This window comes from Xiphophorus maculatus, chromosome 2 (genome assembly GCF_002775205.1).
Source record: "Xiphophorus maculatus strain JP 163 A chromosome 2, X_maculatus-5.0-male, whole genome shotgun sequence".
In the NCBI taxonomy this organism is placed as follows: Eukaryota; Metazoa; Chordata; class Actinopteri; order Cyprinodontiformes; family Poeciliidae; genus Xiphophorus; species Xiphophorus maculatus.
This window is the reverse complement of record NC_036444.1, coordinates 11239504-11258158: the sequence shown is the minus strand read 5'-3', so window position 1 is coordinate 11258158 and position 18655 is coordinate 11239504. Positions and strand designations below refer to the sequence as shown.

Here is an 18655-nt window from a genome sequence, read left to right as displayed (position 1 = left end):
GCTTGTTAATTGAACTGAATTGAATAGAATTGAATTGAATTAAATTGATTTTTATTTTATATTATTTAATTGAACTGAAAAGAATTTAATTTAATTTAATTTAATTTAATGGAAACTTTTAGTAGAGAAAGAAGGACGGTGTAAAGTAAGATTATTAATGTGTGCTTCAAGCCTGTAGTAAATTGTTAGTATTTATACGTTTATCATATTCGAGAGTTAAAACGTGTGGAAAGAAAAATGAGCAAAAGTCGCGCAATTTCCTCATTGAGCCGCTAGATGGCAACCATTTACTCTGAGACGAGCTTTATCAATCACAGAGGAAGGCTTGTTTCTAGGCAACACGGAAATCCTTCCTGTTTGGCGTGTGAGTTTTCTCGTTCATTTGTTTATATTCTTTTTCTTAAATTAATCAGGTTATTATGTTAGGTTATTATGTATATTACTGTACTTTATCAATTTAAGGTCGCATGTGAAGCTTTTCGGTAGCGTCATGTGAAGAGCTAGCTTGTAAATACTACCGTAATACCCGTTAGTCTTTTGTTGCTGTCGAGTTTTCATCATTCGTACTAAGCTGCATTAAGTTATTGATGATTTTCGAGCCAGCAGGATAAACTACTTAAACATTCACAACGAAACTGTGGTTATTTGTTTTCCATTTTCCGGTTTTAAACAGACAGTGTTTGTTTCAGAAACAACAAACCGTGTTTGTTTAAGAACGCTGTCTTAAACAAAGACCGTGTTCTCTGTCGAACTCATCAAAATGTTAAGGTGAATACAAGCAGATTTTAGTTTGGCTTCTTCGAAGTTTATTTATCGACAAACTGAGTCAAAAATTTTGTTAAAATTATATTTGCAATCGTGAAACAGCATGCGTTCTTCCTCAGTTGAAGCAAATTCCAATATCATAAAACTTGATCCTATGACTTAATTGACGACGTAAAACTTGTTCCATATCATACGTTTTCAATGCTTTTTAAAAATAAACACTAGGTAGCTCTAAATCGTGGTGATCCATATTCTACGCATACCTTACAGATATTGTACATTTTACATTTCAGAAATTCTTTTAAGCAATATTATCCACATTTATTGGCACTCTCAATATAGTTAATTAAAAATCCCAAGAAATAAGATCATCTATTAGTTGGTGGTACAATCGTTGACACTGTTGCCTACATCAAGCAAGCTGGGTTTGAAACCTGACAGGAGGATTTCTTCATGGAATTTGCATAATTCTCCACAAACATTCATGGTCTCTGTCTGGACTCCACAGAAGCAGCAGCAGCAGCAAAAGACATGCATGTTTCGTTACCTGGTCTCTCAAAATTGTCCTTATGTGTGGTTGCTTTTAGTATTGCCCTGTAATGGCAACCTGTCTAGCACACCCCACCCTGTGACCATGTAGGGTAATATGTGGATGGAAGTTTGATTTTTACAGTAGAAATATAATCTTTTTTATCTTTCTTGCTAAGGTCCTTACTGTGAGTGGTGGTGCCAACATAAACTTGGTGCTAACATAAACTTGCCTTTTTTTTGGCAATGTTGTTTTTGTTACTATTTCTTGATTCATGAGAATCAGCACATATGAAGTTATATTTCTTGTTCTTATTTTTAATAGTTGCTATGAGAATGACCTCAATTTCAAATCGTATTCCAGGAACCAGGAAAGTCTTGCATTATATTATATTATATTATATTATATTATATTATATTATATTATATTATATTATATTATATTATATTATATTATATTATATTATATTATATCCAACTTAAAAATAAAACACTTTATGCTGACTGAAAGTTTTTTTAGTCACGTTGCATTTTTTCACATCTTAAGCCTCTGCTGTCATTAATAATGCCTTCCCATTCATCCTGATTTGTCCTACTACTGTCTCTGTAAGGTGATATTCAACTCTTTCCACTGTATTGCCCTCGGGTTTTCTTTCAAAGCTGACAGATCGACTGTATGGGAGGAAGTCCCAGATCTTAATTAAATCATGTTCTACAAACCATCCTCAGCCCTACTCATTATATGTCTGCTTTGTTTTGATTTATGCTTGACCAAGCACAGGCGATTTATGAAGTCTTCTTGATATGTCCAGTACATGGCATACTAAATCTAAAAAACACCAAATCTAAATGTAAAGCTTCTCTTTTTAGAATAAAACTTGAAGGTTTGTTATTTTAATGTTTTTCTTTTGATTTCCTGGAAATCCCTGGCCTTGCTCAAAGATGACTAATGTGAATTTACAAATCCAGGGTCTAAAATTGTGAAACACTTCCTTCTTTATAATTTTCAGCAACACATTCCAGCGTGTAAAGATGGTGCCACTGGAGCAACTCCACCTCAATCACGTCTTACAGACAGTGTCTGCACTGGAGTCCGTCATCCTTCGCAGTTTTGGACCTGAAGGAGGACAGGTGTTGTTCACTAGAGATACAGGACAAGTGATGTTGAGCCGAAGCGGAAAACGCATCCTCACTGCACTACATCTGGATCACCCACTGGCCAGGTTAGAACAAATGGGATGAATGTGAATATTTCTGCTCATTTTGGTTAATTGTTAATTCTTCTGCAATGTTATTTGTTGTCGTCTTAGGATGGTGGTGAGGTGCGTCTGGAAGCACAGCACAATAACTGGTGATGGATCCAAAACGTTTGTTCTTCTGCTTGCATCATTACTGCGAATAATTCATGCAACAGCCTCTAAGGAGACTCATATGTTTCAGTCTCATAATTCCACAAAAGCAGCAGAAGCTGCCACTGCCAGGCACTTGGCTGACAAACTGCTAGAATTTGCGCTGACTGAGTTGGATAAATTCATTGTGCTGAATGTGCTGCCACATGGATTCTGTGTTTCATTAGAGAATTTCACAGCGAAAACACAACATAATCTCAGTTTTCAAACTCTTCTGGTATCGTTTTTTCACACACGCCTGGGCTATGCGTATTGTGACTTTTTCCGCAACCTCTTCTGTGAACTGCTCAGTCACTGGAAGGTAAAAGACGACCAACCCTCATTCTCCATTCATCTTTTAAATAACAGCTTCCCAGCACTGCATACCCAAGTATCAGGCGTCCCTGTCAGCTGCTCACGTTTGATTGAAGGGCAGGTGATTCACAGAGACTTTGCTACGCCTTGCCCCCAAGTAAGAAAGCAGCCACTTAAAGCTGCAGTTTTCAATGGATACCTGCAGCCGAAATTACTCACCACAGGAGATGTACTTGAGTTGCGTTGTGGAGACAAAGTGACAGAGGACAGAGGTATTGTGCACTTTAGCTCTTGGACAGAAAGGTCAGTGGAGAGCATAATTGCAACTCTGCAGAGTTTTGGTGTCTCTGTCCTTTTGTGTGCACTGAAACAGTCCACTGCTGTCCTGGCTGCAGCAACACAGGCTGGGATGTGCCTTGTGGAGTGTGTCAGTGAAGAAGAAATTTCTCTGTTTACGCAGCTAAGTGGGGTGACACCCATCTCGGACTGCAGGAGGATTCATCCAGAGCATATTGCAACACTGACTTTCTGTAAACCATTACTGCTTGGAGCCCATAGGTAGGTGCATATATTTTAGTTTCTTTCTTCAAAGTCAAGCACCATGATTAATTACACCTATCAGAGAACTTTGAGGCGACACATTAATTGGATGTCTACCACATTCTGTAGGGTTTACTTTATGCTAAATATTTTATTAGTAAAGGCAGTGTTTAGCAAGGGTCAGTACAGCTCAATTCAGTACCAGAAATAATCAAATATGAAAAAATCAATCATCTTAATCTAACCTTTCTCTCACTAATGCTGAAACTGAGAACCAAAAAGAAATTTTATTTCAACCCCCAGATTTGGCTTGATGATGAAGAATGTGTCCCTTCTTCAGGGGACACAGGAGGCTGATCGATGAAGGCAGGCGTCCCTGCAGGTCTGTTGAGCTTTCGCCTCTGCATTGATGCTGAGATGAGGCTTTGGGTGCTGGTTGTTCTTGCCTTTGACCTTTGTCTTTGGAGTCTGAACCCAGATGATGAGAGAAGTGCAATTTGGTGCCACAGATTGCGGAACTGATGGGTTGATCCCAGTCTTCGGTTCAGCTGTGGCGCCGGCACTTCTTCAGCTGCAGAGTTCTTTATTCGCCTCAATCTTGGCTTGAAGCTGCCTGTTAGGATCCAACCAACAGTTCCTCTTTTGCATCGGTTTTTATAGGGGTTTCCACACTGTGAACCTGTTCGCAGTGGCTAGCACTTTTGCCATGCTGGTTTTATTGACTGTCTGATCCACCTTTGTTTTGGAGCCATATATGTCTGTGTTCTTGTTCCGGGCCTGCTCAAGGATCCCACTCCATCCTTTTGCCTGCACACACAGGCCTTCTCTCAGCAGTCTGAGTCTCCTCCAACTGTTTTCTGTTTCCCTGATCAGCAAACTCTGCTCCGTTGGTTCCTCTTTTGTCCTGAACTGCGCCCAGGAGAGACCAGTCACATTTGCTCTACTTTCAGTTCTCCCTTTTCCTTTCTATCTGTCATCTAGTATCTGCCTCCAACACAACATCAGTGATCTTTGATTGCAGTTACACATTCCACATCATTTCAAGTTCATTGTCAAAATCACATCTATAACCTCTTTTAGCTTCTCTGATTCAGCATTAAAACAATATTAATACAAATATTTTGTATTGGGTCTTATTCAGTTACTCAAAGTGTTTAGACTTCGTTCTGTAAAACTTTATGCAGGCTGGAAACTTACTTCCTCTTTTTTCAGGTTCCTGCTGTTCCTTCTTCATGGCTTGGCAGCACTCTATCTATCTGTGATTATGACTATCCTTTCTTATGATTCTGTATACAAAAATAAATAGAATTAAAGAAAAGTTTTCATGACACAAAACATAAAAGCACAACCTCATTGATCTTAATGAAGTTTGATTCTACTGTTGGGTTTAGAAATTACTTTGTATGATCAATTTTAAAAGTAATTTCATCTATTGTTACTGCTAAACTAAAGTGTTCAGCATGGAAAAAATAGGAGGATCTCGAGTTATCTTGAAACATACATTGATGTTTCATGGATGTAACAATGTAGAATGTGAAAAAAAACTCCTGGTATATGTGTAATTTTTCAAGTCATTGTTATCTGCTGTACAACATTCAAGTTAACTATTGTCATTTTGTTTTTGACAGATGCGTTCATTTGGACTTCCATGATTGTGAAGAAAGACTCAAAGTTAAACCTTGTAGCCTGGTGATTTGTGCCCCAAGCGAAGGTCAAGCTGATCAGCATGCATGTGCATTTCAAGACGCCTTTCGAATGCTACTTACAGCATTGGAGCCCATGCACAAGACTCAAAAGAAAACCATCCCATCAGAAGAATGCACGTCTTTACATGCAGACAATATAAGTAATGAAGCTGCATGCAGAGTGCATCTTCATCAGAAATGTGTGATAGAGACAGGTTGTGTAATATCTGCTGGTGGGACATTTGAGTTTCTGCTGCACCATGCCCTTCATCAATATGGCCACAGTTGCTCAGTTTCTGTTAACACAAGTGCAGTTTCCCAGCTCTTGGCAAAGGCCCTGTTGAGCGTGCCCCGGCAGATTTACTCTCACAATCTAAAACATTTCCTGCAGGCACAAACCAGGGTCATGGCTTTAATTCCAAGACAACCCAATGCCCTCAGCACAAACCTCATACACACTGAAGGTCCTCTTGCAGATGGTAAACTAAGCTTATGCTCTTGTAACAAAGGTAACATGTCATTAAAACTTTTGGACTTGGGCCTTGAATCCGTCTCTTGTAAGTATCAGCTGGTACTGGCTGTGCTGCAGTGTCTCACAAATCTGCTCCGAATGAACATGTTGCTGAGGACACACACTATATTACACACAAAGTCCCACAATTCCCTGAATGCTCACTCGGAAAGCTCAGAGGACGAGGATGAAGACTAAAGTTGTGTTGCTCTAACAGGAAACTAGAAATGTACTTTTTGTGTCAACATTTAGAAAAAGAACATCTAATTTTGGATGAAATAGTTGCACTGTAATTATTTTCAATGTGTTTTTTCTTGATAGTTCATTGCAGTGTTGTCAGACTATAATTCTTTTGATCTGTGAAAATCTATTATATGTAAATGAAAACATAAGAGAAAATTGTATTTATAAGCAAATGGATGAACTGAGATGAGGTTTTGCCAAACGAAATAAAATAAGGAGAACATTTTGTAATTTCACATTGCATAGAATAAAGTGACATAGAAATGTATTTGTCTCCATTCTAGTTTTTCTTCTGTTTTTTTTTTCCTCACACCTAATGTTTTATATATTTAAGCACATAATATTAAAGATAACAGAGTGAATGCTGTTTTTAAATAGTAACTACTTCTTTTTGAGAGGAAAAAAATCTATCCAAGCCATTATCACTACATCAAAAGTAAATTCTAAATAAACCCAATAAGTGATTGTGCCAAAGTTGACAGCAACAACTGCAATAAATCATTTGTGATATCTGGCAAGAAGTCTTTCTTTGAGGAGGAATTTTGACCTGCTTCTTATTGTAGATTTGTTTTGGTGTTGTAAGCCTTCATGGACTGACTGAATTTGTTTTTAGTCTGAATTTCTGCGGATCATTAAATCATGTATTCAGTTTTGAGATCTGTTAACTCACTTCATGTTCAGTTTCAGTGATTTCTTGATTCTACAATTCTACCATTAATGAAGCGTTGGTGTGGGTAGTGAAATTAAACCAACAAAAAATAAGTGTAGTTCAAAATTAATTATGGAACCCAGCTGCTCTTTCATATAGTGTTGGTATAGATAACCATTGTTTCTTACTAAATTAAAACGTTTGAAAACTACATTTTGTATTTACTCAGATTTTCTGACAATACAATTTGCTTGATCACCTAAAACATTTAAGTATGACCAAATAAAACAAACAAACAAAAAAAAACAACTGAAGAAATGGTTTTCACAGCACTATACATCCATGAAGTAATTCACTCTTAGGAAAAAGGAAAAGCTCATCTGCGTCATTATTTGTTTTTCAAAATGTCCCTTTCTTATCTTTGTCCTCCTTCTATATTCCTTTGAGCATCACAGTTTGGTGTGCACAAGCAAACTTACTGTTGTAACAGCACAGAAACATAGTCTTACAAGTAAGTACTCTCCTTTTTGCAATCAGCCTTATCTGCGTAGTGGAGCTTTGGCAGCACCCAACTTTCAACAGCCAAATCATAGTTTGCTTCCTTGTGCTGTAATCAGAGGAACACAAATGCTGTTTTCACCTCTATCTTTGGGAGAAACTGAGTCATCTGGATTTTAATTAGACTCTTAATCTATTACACAGCCTTCTGTTTACTGCTACTTCTGCATCCTTAGTTTTTGAGACAAATTTTCCACAATTTAATTAAGACAAAGTGACTCAGAATCACTTTGTCTTAATCAAAGCCAGCTATTTTCTTTGTTTATGATCTCTATGAGTCACTGTTGATTGTCACCAAAATCAAAGTGGAAAAAGTTGAGGGAGTGGGTGTTTGTTTTTTTTCTTCTGCACACTAGGGAACAAACTGAAAGTGTCATTGTGTTATCAGGACACCTCAGCCTTTCTAATCCTGGCATGCCTTTATGTAGTGCACATCAAGTACACTCAGTGAAATAGTAAATTATTCATGTTTGGTGTCCATATGATTAAACAGAGTTCTAGCGCAGTATGGAAAAAGAATGGAATTGGATTTTACATTGCTTAGATATGGAAACGTATGAAAAAGTCAAATAGTCTTTGTTTTCTAACCTATTATCTAAACATTATGTCCAACCTTCATTGTGATCTTGAATTTCACTTTAGTCTCCTTCTTTCAATTCCTCTCTGTCTGTAATTTCTTATATTCTTGTCACCCTTACCTTCTTTTTTCTGTTTCCTCCATTCCCATTTTCCTTTGTTTCTTTTCACTTATGTAATTCCTTTCTTTATTGTGCCCCCTTCCCTACTTTATTGTGTCCATCCTTTCCATTTCTGTCCTTTCTAATGCCTGTCCTCCAACCCTCCCTTGTGTCCTTCCCTTATTTCTTCATGTGTCCATCCTTGCTTCCTTACAGTCTCTTCCAAACAGCCTCCTTTGTGTTTTGCATTCTTCAATTCTTTAGTCTGCCTTGTTTTTGAAGATTGCCATTTTAAAGCATTTGCACTGCAGACATATTTACAATAAGTTCATGTTGAATTTTTTTCAAGTGAACACAAAAGAACTAGAAATTCTGGGGAACAGTCTGGAAAAGTATGGTATCTTATCATAAAAAATGTTTGGTATCATGATTAAAAGCAACCTGTGAGAATGTAATTTCTTGGAATGTGTGCTTGTGAGTCCAAGACAGATCAAAAAAATCCTCAAATTCAACTTAAATCACTTTATTGTATTTGGCTCTTGTTAACATAGTGTTACAGTGCATAGTGTATAAATGAAATTATTCTGTCAAATCAAGAGGACACTGCAAAATGCTTAAACTGCATATAACATACACACACCAAGCATCCAAAAATGTACAAACAGAAATATAAAACATACAAAAATTGAAAAAAAAAACAAACAAATAAAAGGCGTTTCAAACAGGGACAAATTAAAAAATAAATGACAGAAAAAAAACTGAGCCGAATGCTACTGTAACATCAAGCTTGTTTAAACCACAAATATCTCGTAGATTTTAGCTTGGCATTTATTTGGCTGCTAGCCATCATCGGTTTTGTTGCCTTGTTTACTTCTGTGTTGCACTGAAGTGGTGGTGTTTCCATTAGCAAGATATCCAAAGTGGTCGCCATCAATAAATCAATATCATCAATACACACTGACATGCTGTTTTGCTAGTTAGAAGCTCACAAATGCCGATTTCAGTCAAATAACCACAAATTTACACATTTCAGTACTACACTGCTATTGATGCACCTGTTCTATACATGGATATAGTAAAAACACTGCATCTATCTTAGGAGCAAAGGTGTCGCTGATTTACTGATATATTGGGAGAATGTGAAATTATGTTGGGACATGAACTCTGTCTTTTGAGGTAACTTCTAGCATCTGATTAGCTTTGGTCTCATTTAGATAAAAGATGGGAAAAAAAACGCTCAGAAACAAACAAGCAAACATTCTTCCAAAATCTGTTAACTGACAAAATTATCGTTCACTTTGGACCATATTTATAAAGTAAGCCAATTGTAGCATTAAAAAAAACAACTTTTATTTTTGTCTCCATAGAATGTGTGTTGGCTTTACATACTGTATATCTATGTTGTTAAAAATTATTTGGCTTAATACTGGAACTTGATAATTACTGTGCCGGAAAGGCCAGTCTATACATTAAAAAAACATTGACCAGAAGGTTAGTATGAAATGTTTTATGCTGTGTAGTAGCACAATTCTTAAAACTCTGTACATAAATAAACCAGATGGACCAAAATCAAGTGCATCACACCTTCACGTTCTCTACAGTCAGAATTAGGTTAACCCTTCTTAGTTAGCACCCTCCTTAAAAATAAGTGATTTATTTTTGTTGGCAGTGAAGACTCTGAGGATGACATCATGCAACAATATCAATGACTGCCAGTGGGTGTTACACCACCTCCCGAGATTTCCTGATGGCACAGCACAGGAGCATGGTAAAGATCAACCCAAACACCTGTTGGAGAAATACAAAGGGTATATTACATGTGTGTATTATCCATTCCTAAATATCTGATACCTTTGCAATCGTCTGAATTGTTTGGTTCTCTCTAGTCCCAATTAAAATACTGTAGTCTAGAATTGTAAAGAAGCCAAGTGATAAACATACTGCTTATGAAGTTTCCATGAGTTGTTAGGTGAAGAAAAAAATGGTTTTCAAAATATTTTTGCAAATGAAAATCTGAAAAGGGTGACATGCACATCATGTGTTCTTGATGTATTCCGTCTGAGTCAATCCTTTGTAGATACACCTGATGCTACAATCGCAGCGGCACATCTTACAAGTATATGCCTCTAACCAGTTTCAATGGATGAAAAAAAAGTGTGAATGCTTCCATATCTGTGAATGGCTGTATGTCTTGGATTGTTGCTCTACCTCAACTCTGACCAGTTTCACTGTTTGTGTTGAAGAAAAGAATCCCCTGTGCATAATGTTGCTGCCACCACCAAGTTTCATTGTTAACATGGTGTGTTCAATGTGAGGGTGTTAGTTTTCTGTATTTTACACTTGAACCAAAATGTCCATCTGATTAACAGTGCTCTGTGAAACATTTGACCCTCTACTTTATCTTCTCCCCTGACCTTTCTGTTGTGTTCCTTGGTCTTCATGATGCTGTTTGTACATTAAGGCTCTCACAGAACAGCTGTTTTTATACTGAGCTGAAATTGCACATACATCCCCTCTGTATTTACTAAGGAGGTGGCCTATAAACATAATTGGTTGCTCTGGATTTTATTTATAAGTATAAGTACTAGGGAGGCTAAATACAAATGTAAGCTTCATTTTTAGAATTTGAGAAACAAAATGTTTCCCTTCCCTTCTACTGCATAATTAGTGCCATTTTGTATTGATTTACCACAAAATCCTAATAGGATACATTTAAGATATTTAAACATTTACAGAATAAACTATGTAGAAGTTCATCAGTCCTGGCTAAAGCTAGACATATTCCGAATAATAAATCACTTTGTATTCTACATAACAATCTGATTTTGCCATATTTAACATATTGTTCAGAAGTGTAGGGAATTAATTACAAAATCTCTTTACAACCATTGAGTTTTATACAGAAACGAGCCATTAGAATCATCCATAATGTCAGTTTTTATGAGCACACAAACCCATTATTCTTAAAATCTAGAATTCTAAAATTTCAAGATCTGGTGGAATTTAACATTGCACAAATTATGTTTAAAGCATCAAATAAACTGCTACCTGAGCACATACACAACATGTTTTGTGAAAGAGAAAGGGGATATAACTTAAAGGGTTACTCAAACTTAAGGATTCGTAGTATACGAAAGAGCTTTTGTCATTTCAATTCATGGTGTAATTTTATTTAAAAAATAAGGAGCTAAAACAAAGTCAAAATTGAATACAATTTAAAAGGAAATATAAGGAGGAGGTTTTCACAAGATATAGAAATGTGGATGAGAGAAAGCTCTAATGTGTATATGTAAATTGAGGCTAATGCATATGAGTGTGTGTGGGTATGGATGTATGGAGGTATATACTGTATTTAGACATATGTAAACCCAGATAAAATGAAAAATTAATTAACCTATATTTATTTTATTTTTTATTTTTTATTTAATAATGAGGAGATGGTATGAGTTTATGGGGTAGGAGTTTCTTACATCTTCCTACTCCTTTTCCAGCATGTTAAGATTATTGTAGTACAAAAATATGTGTCTTTTGCATTCCGTGTTCTTATCCGTTTGTGATTTTATACTTCTATCATGTTCTAAATAAATTTTAAAAAAAGATTGTGGTTGTAACATGACAAAATGTAAGAAGGTTCAAGTGGTATTAACACTTCTGCAAGTCACTCTAAATTAAACACATCAAGACCTGTTTTACTTTACATATTAACGAAAAATACAATGAAATAAATTAATTAAATAAAATATACTATTCCCCAAACCTGTTATGTAAACATTTCAGTTAAAATAAACACTTTTTGTTGTTTGTGAGGGCCTTTGCATAGTGATTCCCGAGCCTTGGGTTGGAGACCCCTCTGAAACAAGTGACTAAAATGTGTGTTAAGGTATGCATGCTGCACACTCACCATAATGACCCCAATTGTGATCCCTATTCCTCCAACAATGTGTAACTTGGAGTTAAACACCTCGTCGATGGCATCAGGACAGCTCTGTAATAGATAGGAGTCATTCAGTTTCCTTGCTTTACAGCATGCTCAACAACATGATATATACAGATAAAAATAACAGAGAGCCAGAGACTGTGCAAACTCTTGCAAACAGATGTTTCCATAACAATACATGGGCACTCATAACACAAATTGTACAGTTACAACAGAGATAAAACATTTGTTGGATAATTTAGGTCATGGTTGTACCTTAATAATGAACATGTCAAGATTTTCCGCAGGGGGACAAAGATCAGGATAAGTTTCTCCCATCCGACCCTTGAGACCGCAGCAGTTTAACTGGAAACAGACAGATAACATAGTGCAATGTAACCTAATTAGTCTATGTGTTTTGAAGAGATACTGTAAAATACTGGCTTGTTCTGTAGTTCTCAATTTTTTGGAGTCATGGAAATGTTCCCAAGCCTGAGTTGAGAATATGATTGATGAATTTTCCATTTTAGCTTCTGTACCTTCACTTCCACAGTTATGCTGTGCATAATTATGCTGCCTCGCAGATAAAGCTACAGGTCTTACAAAGACACAACTGGGATATAATAGTTCTACTCCAGCTCTAAGAAATACTCATCTGACTTAGGTAAAACATTTATTTGCTGTCAAAATCCCCCCCCCCCTTTGTGATTAATTATTAACGGTCCAGATAATTGTTAGTCAGAGAAAATAAAAAGCAGGAATTAAGTAAAACAAGTCTCACCTCATTTTGGATCAAACGCAGAGTCTCTTTTAGGCCCTCGTCTCTTGTTTTACCGTACTCTTCGTATGTCTGTCTGTAGAATCCATTGATCAGATCCAACACCTGCAACACAATCACAAGCATGGTAAACTAAAAATCTTGTCACAACTAAGACTCCGAAGTCAAAAATGTTAATTTTTGATAATTTGTTGTCCTTTGTGTTGTACTAAATTATTGTGCTTTTACCTAAAATAAAAATCTAGTACTCAATGACTCAATGTGTGTGAATACACCAACCAGCTTTTTTAGCAATCTCCTTTTTGTGGCCAGCAGTGACTGCTGGAGAACTGTAATGTCAGCAGTTGTCTTGTTGTGTGGACCATAACATGAAATTTTTGCATTTAAGTCTTTTGCATTGGTCTAATGTAAGGAAATAAATACATAGACTGGGTATTTGATAAATCTGTCTAATGTGTTGCTTTTTGAACTGAATTACTGCAGTAAATTATGGTTTCAATAATATTCTAATATACTGAGATGCCCCTGTATGTGAAGTGCTCTTGCTTTTACTTTTATTCTGTCTTTAAGCATCATGGCATCCATTTTAAGAACACACTGTAGTTAGTTTACCTTGTTCTGGTATGAAAAGCCCCAGAATCCAGCGGCTATCTCGATGGCAAATATGATCAGCAGGAATGAAAAGAACTGCACAGAGAAATACAAAATTAAACTCAGCTGATAGCTGTCTTCCATGCATGCTTGTGTGCTGGTATTGTATGTGCATTTGCACAATGCAAAGGCAGTGGAGTGTGGCCAAACCCAGTTTTCATTGGCTCCTCCTCCAGCGAGATTTAGTGCAAGCAGATTATGACCACACTGGGAAGGAAGGGGGGAGCAAGCGCTGAAAATCTACTGACTCCCTTGTGGCCTTGAGACTGTTCAGTAAACAATGATGAAAGCAGATGTCTCATACCTTAAATAGGGCGTTCACAAGCTATGGATATTGACGAGAATTTAGAAGTCTGTGAAAAAAAGAACATATAAAACCTGGATGCAAAGGTTTGTGAACCTCACTGTATATAAGGAGGTTACTGTTTTGAATGCTGTTATTCGGGAATGGAATAAAAAGGTTGAATTGTCACTAAATACTTATTTGTATCTCTTTTTTAAAAAAACTATTTTTATCTCTCTTTTTTAGTAAACACATTCAATTTATATGTCATTTTTTGGGTAATAAGTTATCTCATCAACTTTCCTTCACCCAAGCATGACAGATAGTATTCTGTATCAACCTAATGCTATATAAATGCACTAATGCATAGTGTTGGAAAAATATGTTAGTTATCGATTTATAATCACATATTTGGTCGTTGCATTATTACTTTGTTTTACTTATCTTATATTCAGCTTTTGGTTGATTATTTACACATTTGTTGGTAATTCCCTCTTTTTCTCATTTAACCTTATGTTGCCAGAAACATAAGCAGCATGACATCTGATGGTAGAAGTGAAACTTTTGTCATTTCCTCATCAAATACAAATCTGTTTACACGTTTGAGGCCCTACTTGCAAAATACCCAGTGTCCTAGGTGCCCAATTTAGCCATGGAGGGGAGGAAGGGGGGTAATAAAATTATAATAAGTGCTACTAACCAGCCCCAGCATCAATGGTGATTCCTGGATTGCTCCACAACATCCCAAGAACCCCATCACCATCATAAGCGCTCCAACGGCAATCATGACATAAACACCTAAACATAGTGCATGAATGAGTTCACATAATACAAACTTTAAGGCATGCCTGTTATTTTATGAATCTATCTTACCTGTGTATAACACATATGGAGAATCTTCTCCTTGAAACAGGCTATTGGTTTTCGAGTCCAGTTTCAGCCACAGACCTATAGCCAGTACAGCAGTGCCTGCAAGCTGACACACATTACATGCCTCAGTTAACACAATGCTACAATTAGCACTAAATTAACACTGCATGCTTCCCTCTACTGTAACTTTTAATATAATGATTTAGTCCATATTCAGGGCATATCTTAAATCTGCCTGACATCACAGTGCATTTAAAAATAAGCTCCAACAAGTGTAAGCAGCTGCTCTGACATCTGCTCTAACATGCCCTCTCTAAAGTCTTTCTCTTCCATTTTTTTTCCCTTTTTGAGGCTTCAGGAATGTTTCTGCAGTACTAGTTTATAAGCCTGCGTAAACATTAGAGTCCTTTGTGGTAAATACTCACAGCACATGATGAACCCACTGCACAAAGTGCTCATTTAATCAGCACGCCTCATTCCTGAAGTCTCTCTTGTATATTGATTCAGTTCTATATATTGTTAGACAAACATGAAAAGAACTGAAAATATATTTATGAATATAAATTCACCTCTACATTAAGAGTCACACAAAGGAAGAATAAGAATGTAATATTTCCATGGTAAATGGTAAATGTTACAATTACAGGAAATTGGCATCCCGTACCACTTTGCAGGAATTCTATTTCTTAAACTGTGAAGAAAAAATGGCTTAAACTGTCCTTGAAAGAATTAATGTTTTACCAATCCATGATGACCACATTGTGACGTACTAAGAAGCTCTGTGAGCACAGACAAACGAGTAAACTTTTTACTTTTGCGAGTGTAACACCTTGTATTTTCTTCAGTGAGAAAAGTGCAGCTTTGTGAGGTTTCATTGTTCCCACCTGACTTTCATGTATTGCTTTGCTTCTCAGCCTCTTCCTGGTCTACCTATAGTCCAGCAAAATGGCTGACTCTCAAGTACATATTTAGGATATATTGTTAACAGCTCTGTCTGATCTTTTCATATGCCTCACAGTATAGAAAAATAAAGTGCACCTACCCAGAAAATAAAATTGAAGATAAATATGAGATATTTTAAACACTTGATCCCACTGGGAAGAGCCATAGTAATTCAGTATGAACCAATCCACCGTTCGGAGCAGCTAGCTTCTGCCCAAGAGAAAGCTGAAACGACTGGGACACCACACCTTAAATCACCTGATTATACAGTTAGGAGTGGCAGAGCGGAACCAGAAAGCAACCTTCCCACTGTTTAGTCAAATGAGGTCTAGTCTGTGTTTTTCCAACTCATTGTGTTATGTTTCTACATGTGTTTCCATTGTGTTGTCTAAAAATGACATTTACTTAAGTCACACAGACATACAGGAGTTTTATAGTCCCACAGCATCTCAGAGGTTCAGGCATGTCAGCACTTTCTGAGCATTTTCTAAGATGCCTGCTTGGCAGCATATTTACTGCTCCTTTGTCAAACTGAGCGTAACTGTCCTGGTTTGAGAAGCTGGATCGTTATGGTCTGATACCGGAGGCAGACTGAGGTATAATCAAATAAAGCATCTGCTTATGGTCGTAAATCAACAGACAGCCCCCAAAGAGAAGCATTCTGGTCCTTTTTATTTTCCACTCTGCCAACATTGGTTTTGATGATTTTGTATATTATAGTGAAAATACTCTCCAAACATATTCAAACTCATGTGAAAAGTAAGCTCAAACTATTATATGTCACAATTTAAACTACTTTTCCTTGCAAAATTGCTGTAGAACGTGAATGCCAAAACTGTTGTGAGGGTCATTAAGTTATTTCTTTTATTTTTGTAAATGTAAGACTATGTGTTCTGATGAATATTGCATTCTGTTTTGCCCAGCCTTTTCTGTGTTGTTGAATCATGACCTTAACTGAGGTAACTGAGGTACTCCTAGTTGATGATGCTCTCTTGGTAGTTTTCCTACTCCTAGGTTGCCTGCAGGCTCACCACTGTTTCATGTATTCTCTATATGTAGACATTGGCACTCACAGAGGTTCGCTTGAATCCCAGAAATATAACATCAGCCTTGTTCTGACAGCCACAAAAAGGTGAACATTTTAACTTTCTATGACTTGATGTTGAAAGAACTGATTATAACATTTCAGATCGTTCTCCCACTTCCCCTTTATGACACAACTGCAGTCACATGACGATCTGCGGTTTTAAACAAACTAAAATCAATTTAACCAAATGTACTTTAGAATCTTTATTGATTTTTAATGTTTTTATATTAAATAAACTTGCTTCTTAGAAGAAAAAATCTGTAACGTTTGCAAATACATATAAGCACACGTATAAGCCTGAAAGCCCACGCGCACGCATGGTGGGAAATCCCTGCTTTCCCACTAATGTATGGCTATTCCTACCACTATAAATAGCTGCACAAATTAGAAACGTTCAGAAGGAAAAGCATCTATCTACAACCACACATTCATTCACATAAAACACGACACACCCTGCAGGCGTGGGTCTCAAATATAAATTACACGACCAACGCACAGCTGCAGCTTTAAACACAACGTGACGAATTAAAAAATTAATCATGTATCACCTGTGTAATCTTTACTTGGTTTTGTTTATTAAAATGTCATGCAGCCACAGTCCAAAGTATGCGCTACATCGTGGAACTGGGTCACTTGGCCACTGGGGATTATTCTCCAGACCGATCCACAAACACTGAGGGCACGTTTGCGTGCGTGAGGAGGCGTGTGCGTGTGTGTGTGTGTGTGTGTGTGTGTGTGTGTGTGTGTGTGTGTGTGTGAGCGGTCAGTGCTTTTTATCATACGAACCTCTGCGATAAGACCCGCTCTGTGCTCTGCACGATTCGGGACACCCCTATCATTTCATTCACAATCTAGTAACCTGCTCTAATACGACAGGATGCATATGAGAATAAATGTTTTCTCGCCTCGCACTTACCCAAAACACCAGGTTGAAGGCGAACATCAGATACTTGATGCATCTCTCTCCACCCGACAGCGCTGCCATGGCGATTTTTCTGCTTCAAATCCTACGACTGTTTAACGGAGTAGGTGTTAAAATAGAGGGTAAGAATAGGGAAGTGATTCCTCTAAATAACAGTCAGTGTACTAAACGGGTATTCGTCGACGCGCTGGCGCTGGCTCGTTGTGCAGTGCGCGCATGTAGTGGTCCGCCCCCACAAGACTAAAACCTTTCCTTTCTTTTTAATTTCCTAAATCAATTTAGAAAAGCAAACAACTGCACCAAATGCGTTTTATTGTGATATTTCGTGAAACTTTTCAATCATTTTGACATTTTCTTAAACTGTTTAATGATACAGTATTTTTTTTAACTATAGTACCCTATATTTTTCTAAACTACACTTAAAACCATTGTTTTGAATGCAGCTGTCACAGCTTTTTGCGTTTTCTGTGACAAAACAAACTGAAGCCCGCAAGGTGCGATGACGTAATTCTCCCAGAATAAGAAATGCGCGTTCATGTATTTAATATATTGCACATGAATGAACACGGTGCTCGAGCAGACTATTTTGTTTTTAGCTTGAGGTTAATATTTTACTGTCTGCATTACACCTAACAATAATTAACTGTTCACCTTGTGGAACCAGAGTTGGGCCACTTAGACTATGTATCTTTATAGAAACAGCTTAAAAGACTAAATAATTATAACATGAAATAACATTTTACAGAGCCATTAAATATAATCTGGATATATAATCAGCTTTTTTACTGTAGCCTCTCCTTGTTTTGTTTTGGTTTTTAATGCTTTGTGATCATAGTCATCATAAGTCATAAGTCAGCTCCAAGAACAAAATATCTTAAATAAATGAATTAACCTCACAAGAAGAAAAACATTTACCATATTAGTGGTTTATATATATTTTTGCCACATTGGGCGCATCTCTCACACACCATGTATATTGCAGATGTGCTTGTCTGCTTTCAAATGAACACAAGTGTGACACAAATGTGAGAGACATAATAACATTATTTAGTCTCATGAAATGCTGTGCAGTTACTGTGCTGATGAAAAATGATGAATGATGAAATGATGAAAAATAGATACTGATGTTTGAAGCCGAAAATGAAACTTGTGGTATAACTCATGTTCTAATTATCCTGATTAATAATTAGCACTCAACGAGCTTTGAAACTTAACTCTCAGATTGTCAATTGATCTATGAATGGGTAAAGGTTTTTCATAAAATACAATGATGTTGTGACATCACGACAAAGGTAATACCCAATACTGATAGTAGAATTCAACACCTATGGCCCTATTAGCCACACA

The 18655-nt window shown here is 36.8% G+C and overlaps 2 protein-coding genes across 12 annotated transcripts; one reads left to right on the top strand and one right to left on the bottom strand.

Annotated features, from left to right (window-relative positions):
• Positions 1–298: 298 nt before the first annotated feature.
• Positions 299–6243, top strand: bbs10 (Bardet-Biedl syndrome 10). Of its 10 annotated transcripts, none has more exons than XR_002754367.1 (5): positions 373–768; positions 2304–2516; positions 2604–3554; positions 3840–4794; positions 5165–5236. XR_002754367.1 is itself a non-coding variant. In XM_023351723.1 (5 exons), exons 1-4 carry the CDS (start codon positions 761–763, stop codon positions 3898–3900), a joined length of 1233 nt encoding a protein of 410 aa, XP_023207491.1. In that variant the 5' UTR covers positions 373–760; the 3' UTR covers positions 3901–3918; positions 5165–5251. The 10 variants fall into 10 exon arrangements, 9 of the variants coding, with proteins under 9 accessions (XP_014325350.1, XP_023207491.1, XP_023207501.1 ...); XM_023351723.1 differs by having other exon boundaries at positions 3840–3918; positions 5165–5251; XM_023351733.1 differs by lacking the exon at positions 3840–4794 and having other exon boundaries at positions 2604–3268; positions 3457–3554; positions 5165–5250.
• Positions 6244–8366: 2123 nt separating this feature from the next.
• LOC102234361 (CD9 antigen-like) lies at positions 8367–17528 on the bottom strand. Of its 2 annotated transcripts, none has more exons than XM_005801999.2 (8): positions 17303–17528; positions 14361–14463; positions 14188–14285; positions 13166–13240; positions 12557–12658; positions 12052–12141; positions 11761–11844; positions 8367–9647 (listed from the first exon to the last, which is right to left on the bottom strand). In XM_005801999.2, the coding sequence occupies exons 1-8, from the start codon at positions 17369–17371 to the stop codon at positions 9582–9584; spliced, it is 687 nt and encodes a 228-aa protein (XP_005802056.1). In that variant the 5' UTR covers positions 17372–17528; the 3' UTR covers positions 8367–9581. The 2 variants fall into 2 exon arrangements, with proteins under 2 accessions (XP_005802056.1, XP_023207580.1); XM_023351812.1 differs by lacking the exon at positions 17303–17528 and adding an exon at positions 15400–15555.
• Positions 17529–18655: the final 1127 nt, after the last annotated feature.

Bases quoted from the DNA above. Each gene is read 5' to 3' on its own strand.
- LOC102234361 (XM_005801999.2), bottom strand. From the start codon at position 17,371: ATGGCAGCGCTGTCGGGTGGAGAGAGATGCATCAAGTATCTGATGTTC. The intron at 14,286-14,360 runs GTAAGATAGATT...CACTATGTTTAG, and splicing joins TCCATATGTGTTATACACAG to GTGTTTATGTCATGATTGCC. The intron at 12,142-12,556 runs GTGAGACTTGTT...GTCTGTTTCCAG, and splicing joins TGCGTTTGATCCAAAATGAG to TTAAACTGCTGCGGTCTCAA.
- bbs10 (XM_023351708.1), top strand. The intron at 2,517-2,603 runs GTTAGAACAAAT...TTGTCGTCTTAG, and splicing joins CTGGATCACCCACTGGCCAG to GATGGTGGTGAGGTGCGTCT. The intron at 3,555-5,164 runs GTAGGTGCATAT...TGTTTTTGACAG, and splicing joins TTACTGCTTGGAGCCCATAG to ATGCGTTCATTTGGACTTCC.